At 39.5% G+C, this 19,161-nt stretch overlaps 1 protein-coding gene across 4 annotated transcripts in view; it reads left to right on the top strand.

Annotated features, from left to right (window-relative positions):
* Window positions 1–19,161, top strand: part of HOMER1 (homer scaffold protein 1) — a 73,619-nt gene that overhangs the window by 32,453 nt on the left and 22,005 nt on the right. For all 4 annotated transcript variants that reach the window (XM_083465457.1, XM_083465456.1, XM_083465458.1 and 1 more), the window contains 3 exons: window positions 565–696; window positions 3,660–3,752; window positions 10,169–10,311. In XM_083465457.1, the coding sequence (XP_083321583.1) occupies window positions 595–696; window positions 3,660–3,752; window positions 10,169–10,311 (338 nt within the window). In that variant the 5' untranslated portion in view covers window positions 565–594. The remainder of the gene's footprint in view (window positions 1–564; window positions 697–3,659; window positions 3,753–10,168; window positions 10,312–19,161) is intronic.

Raw genomic sequence — 19,161 nt, 5'->3', positions numbered from 1 at the left:
GAGTTTGGGTAGAAAAGAAAGGTAGCTTGCTCTGCCTCTTTCCGTTGCTGCTGTTAGCCTATCTCTGAAGAAACTCCTCTGGGGAATGGTTGCATAGCTTTTCATCCCCCACCTTTATCTCTGTTAATCCTATGAGGGGAAAGATCCGTCATTATTACACCCATTTTACAAAGGGGTGGGCAGGGCTGTGGCTGAAGGTGTCCCCGTTTTTTAATTAAATTTTAATTAAAGGCTAGGATAACAACAGAAAAAGCTCAGCATGCAAGGCAAAAAATTCGAGGGTGAGCACAGCTCTCTCCAGCTTTCCAAAAGTGGGTCTAGCATTATTCTCAAATTTTGAGTCTTCCATTCTGCCCTCCTTTTATCGTTACAATTACTCTGAGAGCAAGCAGGAACTGGAATCCATAGCTGGATCTACACTGATCTGTTAATCACTAACAAAATTCCACCTTCTTCCTCTTCAGGTTGCTGTTCAACATGCGAAGCTGACTCCCATGACGTTAAGGGAAGCTTTATGAGTATATTACTTTGTTATTTCATAACTTCTTCTTTTCTTTTTTGCAGGCAATAATAAACAGCACCATCACTCCCAACATGACATTCACTAAAACATCACAGAAGTTTGGTCAGTGGGCAGATAGCAGAGCAAATACTGTTTATGGCTTGGGATTTTCCTCTGAACACCATCTCTCAAAAGTAAGTAAAAGGCAAGGTAATATCTCAACAGGGTCTTGAAGTGTTGTCTAGTTTGTGTCAGCAAAGATGCCTCCCTACCCCTGCCCTGGAGGAAGACTCATCAAGGAAACCATAAGTTGCCACTATATTCCTCCAATTCATAGCAGCAAAAGCAAAATAATTGCAGGTTTGGGAAGAATAATGCCATATAAACATTAATTCTCAAATTTATTCTTTTGCTCTTTTAATATTTTACTATTCCAAAGGCTGAAATAGATTTTTTTTAACCTATAAAAAGTTATTAAAACTACGAAAGCCATCAGTCATGAATTTGCAGAACCCTGGATACCAAAACTAAGCCTAGGATTTTTGTTAGGCAGAGTGAGGCAGCTGCCTTAGGTAGCAAGTGCTGGGTGGTGCAGGAAGTAGCAGCAAGATATTGGAGTGGCATGGGCCTGCCCTGAGCCCCATAAATGAGCTTGCTGCCCTCGCGGGCAGTGGAAGATGCTTGACCCATCACTAGAGTCAAACCAAGATACAACTGCCATTCTGCTTAGTTTCTGTACATGGAATGGGGTGAGTGCCATCATGTTGCTTGCCAAATGACCAAAACCCACTCAACATTCAAAGTCCTTAAACTTTGTTCGGGATTGGACTTGGCAGCACTTCTCCATGTGCATTACCTGTTTTGGGTTGAGAGTGCTTTCATCTAATCTTAGTTATATAACCTGATGGAGAAGGTGAACCTTATGTGTTGGGTTGGAGTCAGTATAAGTTACATTGGCTAATGAGTGGTTTCCTTGAATTGACCAAACCAGTGGCACTGAAGACCATAATTCATTCAGGTTTTGATCTGATTTCTGCTTTGGTTGGCTTGCTTTCATTTTATGATGGTGAGGCATGAAGCAAAGACCCAAGCTGGAGAAGAGGCAATGGTGATCTACATGGTTAGAGCACTGATATAGTCTTCCTCAGCTCTCCATATAATCTTGTTCAATGGGTTTATAGTCACTTTTAAAGTGGTATGGGATCTCAAATGGAGGACATCCTCTTAAGACCACACTTGACTATTCTAGTGAGTATTTGCCCAGTCCCACAGTTCACACTCTCCCTTCCAGCTGAGAACCTACAGTGGCCATGGTAACAGAGCTGTCTTTGTTGCAAGAGAGATTTGGCAGTGGGCACTTAATAAGTCAGGGTTTAACCCCAATAGTGCTATAGTGTAGCTTGAGCTCTAGGAATACAGGGAGCTGCATTTATACTGCATCATATTGTTTGCCATCTAGCTGAATATAGTCCTCTCTGTCTGCCTGTGACTCTCCATGGCCTCAAGCGTAGGCCTTTTTCATCTCCCGTTACCTGACCATTTCAACTAAGGATGCCAATGGATTGTATCCAAGACCTTCTAGATGCAAAGCATGTTCCCTACTAAGCTGTGATCTATCCATATAGCTATTAGTTTCTGTGTGGGAAAAGTAGGTTTTTAAGAGTATCCTATATATGGAACAGAGTATTTGAACAGATGTAGCCTTGGCAGGGGGTTGGACTCGATGGCCCTTGTGGTCTCTTCCAACTCTATGATTCTATGACTTCTTGCATATTCTTTTGAATTGTTGCAGCATGCAGCTGTTCTACAGAGAAGTATGTAGTGGGGTACATGTGGTTTTGTGCACGGTATCTGAAGAAAGCATTGAATTTGGAAATGGTTGTGCTGCCTACTTGTCAGAATTGCTGAAACAGATAGTTCTGTGGAACCAGACAGGTGCTTGAGTAGTGAAAATTAAACAAATGTAAAAGCAAGTGTAAGCCAGTTAGATTTGGAACAAAAACGGCTTCTTGGCAAATTACAAAAGGATTATTTTTCAAATATAGATGCCTGCACACGTGTGGGGACAATTCTTGGCGATAAAATGGTCAAGTAAACCAGAGGTTTATATGCAACAAAGAATTAAAGAAAATAAGGGAAAGCTTGTCCTCTTTCCTCTCAAATTTCTCCACTGGCCCTTGGGAATCTGTCCTCCTATATGCTCCCCAGCTCAGAGTGTGACTTACGTGTGAGAACCAATGACAATAATAATAATAATAATTTATTATTTATACCCCGCCCATCTGGCTGGGTTTCCCCAGCCTCTCTGCAGGTAGAGACATCAGCAAGTGTAACAGAGGAGCATATGCCAGACCCTGTACACTAGGAGAATTCTTCTCTGATTTACTGTTCATAATGTCTGAATTCAAAGGTTCTCATCCACTGATAGAGAGAGCCTTTCTCCAGTGGAGGAGAGGAGCCTTTGGCTCCCACCTAAAGAACAAATGATTCATATCATCTGAAGTAAAATGCCATTTAAAACTGATTACTTACACAGGGTTAGAAAAAACCCACAGAGCCTCTTGCTGGGGGAAAAAAAAAGGCTAGCAAGCTGTATTCTGAAAATTAATGGTGACTAGTACTGTAGAAAAATATAGTAGGATCAGAACAGCAACAGTTTCCTTATCAATCTCTAGGCAGGAATATTCAGCCATGGCCTTTCAGCAGTCCTTGCTTTACTTCAGTAGAAACCCAGCCAGTCAGTGGGTAAAAGAGCAAGAGCATTCAAGTATACCTAAAGGTCCTCTTCCCTGATACTGCAGGCTCTAAATGGTTAACTGTTATACCAAAAGTTCCGCCGCATAACTGACTTTTGACTACAGGCTAGATGACAGTTTTTGAAGAGTATGGGTTAGGACATTTTTGAGAGGTAGCAACCTGGCTTAGCAATCTGAATAGCTGTTCCACATTGCATTTTGCAGATAGAATAACAAACAGAAGACAGATTCTTTGTGACCACCACCACTAGAACATGGTATTTCAAAAATGGTCTCTATAAACCCCTGTTGATTATTGGAGAGCAAATGTTTTTCTCTAGCCCGATTTATTATATAGAATATGTTCTGCTTAGCAAAGCTATGCTATATACAGTGTATAATTATGTAATCTTTGCCTTTAGTTTGCAGAAAAATTTCAGGAATTTAAAGAAGCTGCACGGCTAGCTAAGGAAAAATCCCAAGAAAAGATGGAATTAACAAGTACACCCTCACAGGTGCGTTTGTTCTGGTCTCTGTTCAGATTGGATTCTGAATGCTACTAACTTCTTTGCAGATGGGCTTCATTAATCCATTTTACTTTGCAGGTTGGGAAAGACAGGTGCTTAGTTGCATGCAAACTGTTTCACAGTCCTGTACCTGGTTTGACAATAGTTATGTTGAAGAATGCTCTGTAATAGATTCTGTGGGGCTTTTGTGGGAGTTTGTATGCAGCCCCAGTAGCAGTAATTTATATTGTCTTAAGGTTGGGATAGGGACGCGGGTGGCGCTGTGGGTTAAACCACAGAGCCTAGGACTTGCTGATCAGAAGGTTGGCAGTTCGATTCCCCATGACGGGGTGAGCTCCCGTTGCTCGGTCCCTGCTCCTGCCAACCTAGCAGTTCAAAAGCACATCAAAGTGCTAGTAGATAAATAGGTACTGCTCCAGCGGGAAGGTAAACGGCGTTTCCGTGTGCTGCTCTGGTTCGCCAGAAGCGGCTTAGTAATGCTGGCCACATGACCCAGAAACTGTACGCCAGCTCCCCCGGCCAGTAAAGTGAGATGAGTGCTGCAACCCCAGAGTCGGCCACAACTGGACTTAATGGTCAGGGGTCCCCTTTACCTTTACCTAAGGTTGGGATAGCACCAACACTGGGTGAGTGGCATAGCGAGCTTGCATACAGCCCTTTAGTATTGCAAGTTCAGCCCACCTTTGGCTCTGGCTTCACTCATCATAGAAGACATGTGCATGCACTGTTTTTTCCCCATGGGTCAATCAGTGACCCTTTGTAAGAAGATGATTTCATGCCCCTGTTAACCTAATCACAAATACCTAAGTTTGGGTTTTAACTTTTATGCTGCACCAAAGGAGATCTGCAACAAAATGCTGCTATGCAAAATGCCTCTAGCAGGAGTACTCCTATTCAGGATTTAGGTAGCGACTTTTCTAGAATACTGTAAGAAACTGTAGGGACCAGGTGAAGGACAGCAGGATTATTTCCTAGACTGGCAACTGGCTGCAGTGTGCAGTTGCATTCTTATCTCCAATGTAGGGCAACTGAGGAGCTAGGGAGGAGGGCAGAGAGGATTTTGGGCAGTGAGGATAATAGAGGAGGGCAAATCTAAGCAAAGTGGGTGGGTGGGAATGCTGAGGAAAGGTGTGCTGTGGAAGATGGAAAAAGAAAAGGCGACTTAGGGGCTCCTGGCCTCAAATTGTTATATCTTGCCCTCAATAGCTATTTCTTTCCCCAAAAAGCTTGCCAGGATTAGAGGGCAGGGAATCCTGAGAGAAGTATGGTGGCACAGGACACCTGCAAGGAAGACTGGAGATTTAATCCTATCTGCCTAGGCTGTGCATGGCTGCCAAGTAGGCAAGCAAAAGCAAGGAAGTACTAAAGATACTTATGTCCTTGCTTTGTCTCACACACCAGCTAGTGGCTGTTTCTCACTTTGCTTTTGAGCATATTTCTCAAAAAATGACTGCTTTCAATTGAACTCTGTCTCAGTTTTTCCAGTCCACATTAGTGGTAGTTATTGATGGAATTTAGCGCCCTGTGTGTTGTTGTTTACTCCCCTCAATTAGTACCTGCCTACATTCCTGAGTTCCAGAAACCTGGGGTCCATTTTGGGGCATGCACACATGCATTCATTTACCTGTGCACATGGCCATAAAAAAGAGAGAGAGATACAAACTTTATAATATACCAGACTTTCCCAAAACAGACTTGAACAAAACTATGGATTAAAAAATAAATTTTTAAATGTGTGTGCTGCACCAGTGGAAGTAGAGGGTGTGGTGATAGATGGGAAAACATCACCACAGAAGTTAAAAAAAAACAAACCACCTACACAATATGCTTCAGTGTGTCCACAGCTAAGTAACATGTGATGTTATCTTTGATACTTGCCACATTATCCATGGATGGAGAAAAACTGAATTAAATGGGAGGAACATGTGGGCTGCCACTTGGATGAGGACAACTTTGTGTGGGATGACATGAAAAACATGCACACATGGCATGCATCAATTTACACTGTGGTGTGTATGTATCTGGGGTGCAATATGTTCAGTGTAAGATATTAGATACCAATGACAAAACTGCACAGGTTGGATTTTTCCTACTGAGCACATGTTTCTACTAAAACTGTTACAACAAAATATTTCTATTTCACAAGCTCATGAATGATAATGGAAATCAAATGATAAATGCTCCCATCTACCCTACAACAGTACATCCTAGATATTCTATAGGATAGCTGCTTCTACCTTACATTACAGACAATTCCACCTAGGACATGTTTTGTGTCTTGGGGGCCAAACATCCTTGGGCACTTTGGCCTCAGTACAATACAGTGGTGCCCTGCAAGACGAATGCCTCGCAAGACGAAAAACTCGCTAGACGAAAGGGTTTTGCGGTTTTTGAGCTGCTTCGCAAGACGAATTTCCCTATGGGCTTGCTTCGCAAGATGAAAACGTCTTGCAAGTTTGTTTCCTTTTTCTTAACACTGTTAATACAGTTGTGACTTGACTTCGAGGAGCAACTCATAGAACGCGGTGTGGTAGCCTTTTTTGAGGTTTTTGGTGATTTTTGAAGCTTTTCCAAAACTTTTCCGACACCGTGCTTCACAAGACGAAAAATTCGCTAGACGAAAAAACTCGCGGAACAAATTAATTCCGTCTTGCGAGGCACCACTGTATGCAGAAATCCTAATATCCTCCTATGTGTATTCTGGAGTCTCTCTGTCCTCCCCCGCCCAAACTAAGATTCTAGCAGGGTGTCCTAGCAGGTAACATTTAGAAAAGACAATTGCCAAGACACTTATAGAGTATATGCATAATTTTCCTGGCTGAGGTGAGGTCACTTGAAGCTATAGCTGTAGTTTGGTGTTAGGTACTAGCTCAAGAACATAGAGTACAAACACAAAGCTTACTCTCAACAATGAGAAAAAAATTAATGTTTATGTGTGGTGTGAAATATATGTTACTGCTCTGTGGAAGCTTCCATCGGATAAAAAATTCAGTATGAAAATTCTTCATTTAGAAGGAAGATGTTATAAATATGGAGGAAAACCAGGACCAGTGTTGCATGTGGATTCTATCTCCTCTCACTCTTTTCCTTATGTAGTAATTCACTTGCAAGTATCAACAAGGCTTTCATGAGTGGCATTTGGTATTTATATTTTAATCTGAATTTATTTATTTATTATTTACTGGTGCATTAATTTAAATAGCTGCTAGAAATGGTCAGTTGTTGTTTTTTATTTGTCATTGCAACCCCGTACCTTTATTACCTATAAGTCTTCTGGCACTGCAGCTTTAAGAATAGTTGTTGAAAAGCTTAGAGGGAAGCTTTTAAGTATACCCAGTGAATATTATAATATCATTGCCCCTGTTAGTTCTCTTACCATCCTTGTAACCACCGCAGGTGTTCAATCTGCACTGAAATACAAAATAAAGCCTTTTAGAAATCAGGCAACTTTCTGTTAAAATGCAGAATTTCATGTTGCTTTGTCTGGAGTTTCTTGAAAATAAGAAACTGCTATTTGGTTTTACTTAGAGAACACTTCAGTTGTTATAATTACAAAAGAGATGTTGAAAATGTGAACCTAGTGCATGTCTTAAATACTTTCTCAAAATACTAATAGCAATATGTTCTAATACTTAAATGATTGTATAGCAGTAATCATTTGCCCCTCCCCGCCCCAATCCTATAATTGGAATGTAGAAACTGGTTACCCTTTTGTCACAGAGTAAAGGTAAAAGTACCCCTGACCGTAAGGTCCAGTCGCGAACGACTCTGGGGTTGCGGCGCTCATCTTGCTTTATTGGCCAAGGGAGCCGGCATGCAGCTTCCAGGTCACTTGGCCAGCATGACTAAGCCGCTTCTGGCGAAACCAGAGCTGCACACGGAAACGCCATTTACCTTCCCGCCAGAGCGGTACCTATTTACTTACACTTTGACATGCTTTCGAACTGCTAGGTGGGCAGGAGCAGGGACCGAGCAACGGGAGCTCACCCCGTCGCGGGGATTCGAACCGCCGACCTTCCGATCAGCAAGCCCAAGGTTGAGTGGTTTAGACCACAGCACCACCTGCATGTCACAGAGCAGCTTGGTCCAAAGGGTTAGGTTCATGCAATATCCAGGACACTGTGTAAACCTCCCTGACCAGTCAGCCTGCATTACATTACTTTAAATGGCCGTGAGTGTCTTGAGGTTTTCCTCATACAAGACCCAGGACTCATATATTTATTCCTGTGAATGGGTGATAACGTAATAGGGAACATTATTATTATTATTATTATTATTATTATTATTATTATTAACATAAGAAAGTTGGCAGTATGCAGTTTGAACTGTATTGTTTCCTAGGGCTGCCATACATCCGGATTATTCCAGACATTACTGAGATTTCAAAGGCAGAATTGATGTTCGGGGAGAATTTCTGAAAGCTGGTGCTTTTTTGTATTTGGGGTGCCCTGGTTTTTACTTTTTGAAATATGGCAACCTTACTGTTTCCTAATTCATGAGTTTTTTTCTGTTTACATGTATGGTAACTGGTGAAGACAGTTTTAGGTAATTAACATTAAATACCAACATGAAGAAGAATCATTATCGCACGATCACCTTTGCTGACAGTTGCACTATTAATTCTGTGCTTCTAATCCCTAAATAAATTTCAGTTACTAACAGAAATACTGTGTTATTTTTTACAAAAAGTAAACTGAAAGTGACTTACAATATAATAGAAAAATTAAAACCAATACAACAAAACCCTTAAAACATTCATATATATAAAATACGGTCTAACACATCCCATCCACTAAAGGCGGTCACAATATTTAAAACTCTCCAGGTTGAAGGCCAAAAGCTGGGCTAAAAAGGAACATTTCTGCTTAGTGCCTAAAAGTTGCTAGTCATGGCACCAGACATGTCTCCCTGAGAAGCATTCCATAAGCAGGGAGCCACCACTGAAAAGTCCTGTCCTCATGTTGCCACCCTCTGTACTTCCCCTATTCCACAGAGAAGGACCTTAGGTGATGAATGCAGGGTCTGGGTTGGTTCATATAGCGGTAGGTGGTCCTTGAAGTATTGCAGTCTTGAGCCCCATAAAGCGTTATAGGTCTAAAGCTTAGAATTGGGTCTGGAAGTTAATTGAAAATGTACCAGAATTGGCTTTATATACTCAAACCATCTTGCATCAGCCAACAATCTGGTTGCTGAGTTCTGCATCAACCGTAGTTTCTGAACTGTCTTTAAAGGTAGCCCCACATATAATGCATTGCAGTAATCTATTAATTCATGAGGTGTTGTAAGTTCCCGGACTATCATATGGATTCTCAAGCACACAAGGATGTGGGTGGGTGTGGAAAAAGAGAGGGGAGGGATTTCCATTTGATTCAGACCTAGCCTTAGGTGATAAGGCATCTTTAAATATGCTGCAACCAGATGGTAAAGAATTTTCCAGCTAATGTGATTTTTATTAATATGTGGCAAGAAGTATTTGATCTATCTTGGTTTTTTAAAAATTCCTATGACAACCTGACTTACAGAATTTGAGTCATTTATGCAAACGTACAGGACAATTTTGTATTCATTTGCTCTGGATTTTAGGACACATGTTTTTAAGCTGTTGTGTAAAACTCCCGTTTCATATTGGTACACAAATACTGATTTAAATGGATATCTGTTATATAAGGAGGAACATCTTAAATACAGCAAATGTAATAACAGCTGTGTCTTAGTCAATGGGATATACAAACTACTATAGGTATCTTAGGTCTTTTGCATTTGTTAGTTTATTTCCATACAAAATGGAACTTAAATGTGGTGTATATGTCTTTATCTACTAGAAAAGTCAGAAAATGGGATCCAGAGTCCCCAAAGTGGAAACATTACCATATCCATAATATTTGGGGTACTACCATACTGCTCCCAAAATTGAAATTTGGAGTGCACATTATCCTAGACACCTGCTTAACTAGAGAAAACTGAAAATTGTCCCTCTCTCCTTCAAAAGCAAGGGTCTGAAGTTTTAACCCAAAATTGTTAAAGTGCTCCAGATCAACCAGAAAGCTGTAATTTGGTATACATGTGGCCCAAGGCATACTGATTACTAGTAAAGATGGAAACATGGTCATATATATGATCTCTTATGGTGAGATATGACATTTATTTTGTAACAGAAGCCAGTACTCTACCACATAAAACTAAATGGTCTTAATGGGCATTCTAGGCCAGTTCCCTATGGAAGTAAAGAACACCAATTAATTCATTTGTTTTTCTTTCAAATGATGGAGGAAAACGTTGCCATTTCCCCACCCCCTTATATCTGCTAGGGTGTAAAATTCAACTCTGGTACTTGGATGTTTGTCTATTATTGGAAGTACATTTGTGCATAATTCAGTGTGTAACCATAATTTTCTTTTTTTAAGGAATCTGCAGGAGGTGATATTCAATCTCCTCTTACACCTGAGAGTATTAATGGAACAGATGATGAAAGAACAACCCCAGAAGTGACGCAAAACTCAGAACCAAGGGCTGAACCAACCCAGAATGCATTACCATTTGCACATAGGTACAGATTTCATTCACACATCCTTATTAAGTAATACGTGTGCACTTTATTAAGACGGCCTCTTTCTCCATTTGTTTAATTTAAATTTTTAAAAAGACTTAATGCTTGCAGTGTGGATCTGTGTCCAAAGAGGCGTTTGTGCAGAGGGTGCAGTGAAGGAGACACACTATTATTAAGGGACTACTGTTCAGTTTAAAAAGAAGCTTGTCTCTTCAGGAGGGAAACCACTGCAGCAAAAGCAAGGAACTTCACATGTTTTGCCCTCCTGTGTGCATAGCCCACTTATGTCTTACCCTTTTCTTAAAGTAAAGAAAAGGAAATGGAATAGAATGGCTACTTTTGAGCTTCAATATTTTTTTGTCTGGGAAGCACAATACAGATGCCTCTGAGACTTTTAATATTTTGGACCAAATGCAGATTAAAAGAAGAAGGGGGGGAAAGTAGAAGCTGCAACAAAATGTTGCAATGTGGAGTGCATCTGTCCAGGGTGCCAGTCAGCCATGTCAGAATTCTTAATTTCTTACCTCCTATCCCCTGTTTTCCTCTCTGCCCCCACGTCCACTCACCCGCTGTTGGTCAGCAATCCAGGCCTACTGAGCATGCTCATTCCTCGCTGGGCTATTTTGGGGAAGTGGCTTTAAAGATTGTTTATATTTCTGCAGCCCTTTGGGTTCCTCCCAGCTGGCAGGTTCCTCCCTCTTGTGTGTCGATGGTGCTATTACGGCTACATAAGGATCCACACTAGGAGAATTGAGTTTGCTATTAATATATAGGATAAGTGATCACACTATGCTGCAACCTTTAACTTTCTAGTGTGCAAGAATAATTTATACTGCTGCAAGAATTATTGGTCTAGTGTGTGTATTTTGTGGGTAATGAGAATTACTTCAAATTCTTGAGCTACGTGGTATTATTCTCTTTTGCACTTAAAAATGGCACTTAAGCAGGTCTTGAATGTCAAAGGAAATGCTAATATCCCAAACAAGTATGTTTTATGGGAAAATATGACATTATATAATATCTTCAGCCTGATGATTAAAACACTGATAAAATCACAATTGTGATATTTCACATGAAGATGAGCAGGCAGGTGTTTGACATTTATTATATAGTGAACCATCTTTTCGCATCTAGAAGGGCTGAACTTTAACTTTTCTAATGTAATTTTTATATATTGCACTAAAGCACATTAAGTTGAAGCAGAGTGTTTGAATTATTTTGAGCTGCTGTAGTTTCCAATTCTTATCTAAAAATCTGTGGGCACAGAACTGTCCCACCTTCTATTTTAGATAGTCCCAATCACTTGTGTGATGGGGAAAGAAGACCAAAATACAATCTCCTCATCCCCATATCAAACAGCTGATTAATTTGAGATTGCATACCAGTGATGAGAACTGTATGTGCAGATATGGGTTCTGGATATTGGGATCCAGATTATGGTTAAGGTGAAACCGTACCAAATTTGTCCAGACACATTTACTACTCTAGCCATCAAAATATATGATCATGAGTTGAGCTAAATAACTTGAAAAGTATATGTTGAAGTGACTTTGGTAACCTATCTTGATTATTGCAAAATGACCAATTCCTATTTATATTGTGGTAACTTGTGTCTGAAGACAGGAGTGCCTGGCGTGCTCTGGTCCATGGGGTCACGAAGAGTTGGACACAACTAAACAACAACAAATTGTGTCTGTTTTTAATAACAATTTAAAAACTGTCACTCAAACAGCAGATAATATTATTATTTTTCTGAAAATAAGTAATTGTACTACAGTTTAAACTGTATCATTAGTAACAGAAGTCTAAATCTGATCTATGTACATTTCTACAATATGTATACACACTTTGAGAGAGAATTGTTTACAGTATTGTGCTATCAGGCTTCAAAATTTTGAATTGGTCTTCCAGTATTGAACCTTCTGCTGAAACAAAAGAATATTTATTGCCTGAATCTCATGTGAACAGTCTCGTCTTAAGTTACTTACAGCTAGATTTCACCAGCAAGTTATGATTTAATATTCAGAGGGGACTGTCAACATACTGGTATATGTTGTAGTTCAGTGTAGATTTTTATAGACAACTGCTTTGTTATGGGCTCTTCTTGATGGAGAGAGTTTGTAGACTTTTAGAAACTCCTAGGACTTTTTTTTATCAGAAAGGTATGTTTCTTTGAAGATCAAAAAAAATTGTGTTCACAAATGCTTTGGTTTCCATTCTGTCAGTTAGGGGTGTGCGGGTGTATGCGGGTATGAGTGAATGAAAGGGTGGGGGAAGAATCTCAAATTGACTTCTGAAAATGGACTGTTGTGGTAATCGTGCTGATAGGAACATATAACTGAGTGGGAATTACATCCCCTGTTCTGTGGATCTTAAATGCTGAAGATTTATACTTACTGTTGTATCTGCTGCCCACTTTTGAAGAACAAAAAGGCGAAATTTTCAATAGAGCTCTTTCCCTGATAAGAAAACTTCATTGGGTTTTTGGATATTTTTCAAAGGAGCCATCCTAGATGTTTTAAGTTTCTGCATAATTTACTTATTATTGTGAAAGTTGGGGGGGGGGCTGCTGGAAAGCTAGCCACATTTATAAATTTGAATCCAATTTTGGATGCTTCTAAAATCAATCTTTACATTATTAAATGTTCATTTTACAAGAAAACCAGAACACTGCTTGAAAACAAGTGGAATGTTGTTTAATAACCTTTAAAAACTGGAGATTAATAAGTAGGTTGGAGACAGCTTCTCAGATATTTCGGATGTCCTGTTAAAATTGCTTGTCAACACTGACTTGAAGATGTTCCTAAGTATCTTTTCAGTATCATAAACTGTGTCATATATCTTCTTATTGGAACATTTTAATATATAGTGTGTTTGGAAAATACATTGTAGGACTAACAGAAATAGATTTATAGTGATGTGATTGCTTGCCTACTTAAGTAATTGTTTTTTCTGTTCAAAGTTTTGGCAAAAAAACCCCCCACAAACAAACCTGATTTATTGCCATAGTGAAGAGGTTCTTTCAGATCATGGATTTCTTTTAATTTTTATTTTCTGTATAGCAAACCGTTTGATAATGCTGCATGTATATCCATTACTGTAACAAATTTGTTAAGACCCTGTTTCTCTCCTATGGGTTATTATTAAAGAATGACTATAGAAATTTACCTTTTGAAGACTGGCTTGCATTTTTTAAATATGTATTACGTTTGTACTGAGGCATTTATAACTTTACTGTTTAGCAAAAAGGTTTTTTTTAATTAAAGGCTTTACTATATTCCTTAAATATCTTAAATTTGAATCCAAACATCATCTTCTATTTGCACAACCTTCCTTGCTTTAAATCACATAAATAAATGGTAAAGATAAATTGGCTTTTTACCTGTCCTTCATCATAAGGTCCCAGGGTAGAAGATTATAACAATATAATGGCACTGCAAGCAAAAATGTAGCAACCCTAGCCCAGTATTAATTTTTCTATAGGTCCTTTCCATCCTTGGTTCCTCTTTTACCCCAAATTCTGTTCTTGCACCACTTACAGTTGCATCAAACCCTTGTTTTGCTTACTGCTTCTTCTTCTATCAGCTTCTTTGGCTCATGCTCAGCATTCTTGTTGTACAACACTCCTGTTTCATTCTTTCCCAGCAATATACAGCTTAGACTATAGATGAGTCTTTTCTCTCTACGAAGAGAGGCAGATGTGCACATGAACAGTTTTAACTCTGTGAAACTGCTCCTGCAATCCACCAACTCCTAGCTTCTCTCAAAGGACCTTGCATCTGTGCGTTCCATGGTTCCTATTCCCATTCTCAGTTCTTAGAATGTTTGCAAATATGTTAAGGCGTCATCAGTTGATGCCAGAAGTTTCACCATCACCACAACCAAAATCCTTTTGTTAGGTCAATTCATTATCTTATATAAATAACAGCAAACTAGGCCTTATTAAATAGAAGTGGAATGCATTGCAGAAAAAAAGCACTCAAAACTCCAGCTGGTCTGGTATCAGTGTTGTCATCCTTGTACATTCCGCCTTTTGTTCAAAAGTAAATTATTCAGGAAATTATCAGATTTTAAATTCTGAGCAATATTGTTTCCTTCCTTTGCTTCATACCCATGAAGCAACAGTACTTTTGTATAAAGTATGGTCAACCCTTATTGGGATCTGGCCAGACATCCCAAGGGTAGCCCTCTTGCCTGAAGGGAAATGAGCACAGATATTGCAGTGCTAGTTTTCAGGAAAGATTTGTGCGGATTCATATGTTATGGGTACTATATAGAGAAAGGTCCTTTCTAGCAGCAAACAAACTAATTAAAAGCAATGGTGCCTAGCCACAAATGATAAGTAAATATAATATAAAAGTCAGGGTAAAAATTGCTGGAGTATTTTATTTACAAATAAATACAAAAATTCAATGATAGAGCACATGCTTTTCATGCAGAAGAACTCAGATTCAATCTCTGGCATCTCCAGGTATGGCTGGAAAAGGCTCTTGGCCTGAAACCCTGTAGTGAGCCACATGGACCCCATGGTCTGACATTGTAGAAGGCAGGTTTCTATTATTAAACCAGTGATATATCTACACGTCAGCAGACAAAAAGCACACATTATTTTGGAACTCAACATTCAGGGGATAGAGTTTAAAAACAACAATAATAAACATGTTTAATAAACATGTTGCTGACCAACGTTCTTAAAAACCACAATGCATTGTAAATATGTTTTAATTGAAAGTAGCACAGGAAACATCTAATAACAGATAGTTAATGCATTTTAATACATAGTCTTTAATGGCTCAAATTTACAAAGCAGTGTCATATTTCATTTTCAGAGTTCTCCTCCAGTTCAGGCTTGCATATAGTTACGTAGCCTAACAGTAGAAGCCTGTGCATATTTCCTTGGAAGTAAGTCCCATTATGCTTAATGAGGTTTACTCCCGTGTAAATGTGTATAGGATTGCGATTTAAAGCAGGAGTTCTTTTCCTTATTGAATTCACTGTAATTTAAATCTTAAATGATTTTCATCATATGTTTATCTCAATCATCTCATAAATATAAGAAACATTTATTTGGATCTTAAGAGAAATTAATTCAAGGAAGTTCACAGAAGGAAAGTTTCCCTCCCCTTTTCATTTGCAGCAATCTGCCCCCTTCCAAAAAGCATTTTGTTTTTATTAAATGTTCTTTGTAGAACTGGCAATTCCCTCCTGAACAAAACTGGATGGATCAGGGGGGAGGGGAAGGGAGGAGTTGAGCAGCTGGAGGAAAGCAGAATTTCCCAAAATTGGGCTTGAAACCAAAACTATGTTAAGCAAGTTTACAGAAGGAAAGTTTTAATTTGCATCCCCACACACCCCTTTCTGCAGGGTCAGAGTCCCTGACCCTCTTAAGAGGCTTTGCCTGGAAGGTTGAAAGGGCGCATTTGGCTGCAAGGGGCGGGGAGGGGAAACTGCCCTTTCATGAACATCCTTGTTAGCTTACTTTATAATCCAGGTCTTTTGTAGAAGTAGAAGGATACCATGTCAATGCAGAGCCTTAATTGATCTTCAACATAATTGAACAAAATATTTATTTATGCTTAGTGTAAAGATTTACACTGAGAGAGAAGTGCTCATAGAAGCGAATGTAAATGCTAAGCATGTACAGTAGGCAAATTTCTATCTACACCCCTCTCCATTCTGCTTCCATACCAAACAGGGATATACCCTCTCAAGGCAAAACACACAAGGGTGTGAAGTAAAGTTGCTGAGGCATGTGGCTCGGAGAGAGAGGATACAACCTAGAGAGAGTCTCAAGAGCCAAAGGCGGTTTCCCAACCCTGATTTTAGAATAATTCAAGTTGAAGCGGCTTCATTTATGGCAAAAAGAAAATATGCCAATAGCAGCACTATGGGTTACACAAGACACTAATCGTGTGGTTTTCTCTTGAGTTCTGTATTTTTCCTTCACAAATATGGGAACTAGTTCCAGACCCTCTATGTGTCCCTGTTTTCCAGAAGCCATTCTAGTTTTGATCTGATTTGATCCCAGAATGTCCCACTTTTTCTTAAGGTGTCCTTATTTTCATTGGAGAAATGTTGGAGGGTATGGAGTTCTTTACCCCTGCCCTGGAATGCATTTGTGTTTTTGTGGCAGTTAATACTACCTTTCATGAGGAAGTAACAGTAAACGAGAAGATGAATTCAACTTGCTTACTACGCAAACTGCTTTGATAATATTTTGAAGGATAGTGGTGTATAAATATTTTAAATAAATAAATTTGTAAACAAATTTTAGTCTTGAAATTCTGTTATTAGCCAGTTGATTCTTTTGGGGGGCGGGGCGGATTGTATAGATCTATCACACACTAATTGCAAACTCCTCGTTTTCTATGTAGCCAATGTCGCACTATCCACACAACACCAGCAAAGCTGACAGAACTTTTTAAAAGAAAAAAATGGAGGCAAACAGCCCAATGATGACTAAGCATGCTCAGTGGGCAGTGAATGGAACTTAACTGTGAGGAAATGAAACAGAAAATGTGGGGGGGGGGTGGAATTGTTGGAACCCTGAACTGCGCACTACAGAATTTTGTTGCAGGTCCCTTGCAATAAAACTAGTGGCAATCCAACATCGCAAGTATACTGTCCTATTTCTTCCTTCCATCCATAATGGAAGGAGAGAAGCCTTAGTGCAGGAGCTATTCCTACACTGAAAAGAATTGGATGGCATGTGTACTTCACTGTTTGGAGAAGAAGTAAAATGACAGACTTCCAGGGAATTGTGAAGGGAAAGGAGTGGTCTTGCTGGTTATTACCGGGGGGGGGGGGGATGCCAAAGGGCCACATAACTTTAACACACACACATGACAAATACTGTAAGAAAGTGCAAATGATCTGAGAGAACTTTTGCAGAAGCTCACACAATATTGCTGGCTGCCAAGGAGAGAAGTTATGACCTTTTGCCTTGACCCGTACTGGAGGCATTATCGAACAGGTGTGACTCTCGTGCAGTTGCATTCATTATGGTGCTAATGATAGCACTTGACCTCCCAGCGTCCAGGAAAGGCATAATTATTTATACTCCAAAATCACTATACCAGATGCCATATGAAATGTGGCTCTCTCTTCACACACATTTAAAAGATATTTTTCCCAACCTGCTTTGAGTTAGGAAAATGCAGTAATAGCCCTATCAAAATATTTTTAAATGAAAACCTAAACATTTTAAGATGGCAGCAGCGTATGTATATAATGTGTGTATTAATTAAATAGTTCATTCAGATATAAATAAATAAAAATAAGTAAAACAGCAGCATAGATTTATTTTAAATAAATGAAAATACTTAATACTTAAAAAAATAGCCCAGTCATTCTTCACAAACAGCATTTAAGAAGCAGTGGCCCAAAATAATTAAGTTTTGAAATCCACTTAAAAGTTTGTGCCCATCTTATTGGGGAGGAAACTTCATAAGTTGGGTACCATCACAACAAAGGCCCTATCTCTTTTGCCTGGCAGCTGAATCAAATCTAGATGCATGGCATCTGAAGCACATTTTCATACCCAAGCAGGCTTGTATGAGTGTAGGCTGACCTACAGGCTACTTGATCACAAACTCTTTAGGACTTTAAAATGTTCCAGTAACCAGTACAACTGGTACAGGACCACTGTCACATGGGACCAGAAAACATCTGGCAGGGGGGCTGTCTTCTGCACCAGTTGAGGTATCGGAACCATCATCAATGGTAGCTCCACTCAGAGTGTCTTACAGTAGTCCAGCCTAGATGTGAGCAATCAAGGCAAGATCTGACCTCTCTCTAAATGGGATGCAGCTGGCATGATTCAGATTCTACTCTTGGTCACATAGATGAAGCTGGCATAAAATTTCAATCATTCTATGATGTAGAATAGTACAAAGGTAGCTCATTTGGGAATCCTAGGTTTACAAGAGCCAAGAGAAGATTTCAAAAACCCTGCATTGCATGCCAAAAGACAGATAATAACTCAAGGTGTTGCAACTAATTGTCACATAAGGGATTATTTAGCTAGCAACTATAGAGCACTTTTTACATTTTAAAGAAAGTGTCCAACAGCTTTTATTGTGGTGAATATATTTTTCTGCCTTGAGCATAGAGAGAAGCAGTAAGTAGGGTAATCCAGTTCTTAAGCAGAGTGGCAATGAAAAAGGAAATTTGTACATTTTCGATACCAAATATGTTATATTTATTTGCTTCTTTTTACAGCAAAGTGTCTTAAACTGACCAACGGGGGGGGGGGGGAGGATAACAAGAAACATTAAAACCAAATGTCAGAACAGCAGTAATACAAGTACTCATTCATATATAAAAAATTCTACCTATCCCCTTAAAAGATGAGCACAAAAGAGGCCACAGGTATAGCTACTTACCCACTGAATTAAGGGCCAAAATTTGGCTGACATCTAAAAGTAGACCACAATGGTGCCAGCTGTGCTTCCTTGGGGGAAAGCTTTCCAGCGCGAAGCCACCAGTGAAAAAGCCTGTACTTGTGTTGCCACCTTCTGCATCCCTGTGGATGAGAAACACAGAGAAGGGTCTCATATGATGAACACGGTGTTTGGGTTGGTTCATGTAAGGAGAGGCATCCCTGAGGTATTGGGGTCCTGAGCCACATATTGCTTAATAGGTCAAAACTAGCACTGTTATGGAAACTTAACTGATAGCCAGTAAAGTTGTGTCAGGATGGGTGTTACATACTCAGTCCATCTGGCTGTTGAATTCTGCACCCAGAGCGGTTTCAAAGGCAGCCCCATGTATATAGTACATTGCCGTAATGTATACTGGAGTTTACCAGACTGTAGATAACAGAAGTCAGTTTATCTCTGTCCAGATAGC

Source organism: Podarcis liolepis (genome assembly GCF_965112155.1).
Source record: "Podarcis liolepis genome assembly, chromosome: 11".
NCBI lineage: Eukaryota > Metazoa > Chordata > Lepidosauria > Squamata > Lacertidae > Podarcis > Podarcis liolepis.
The sequence above is the reverse complement of the archived record's forward strand: the minus strand, read 5'-3'. Positions and strand labels throughout refer to the sequence as shown.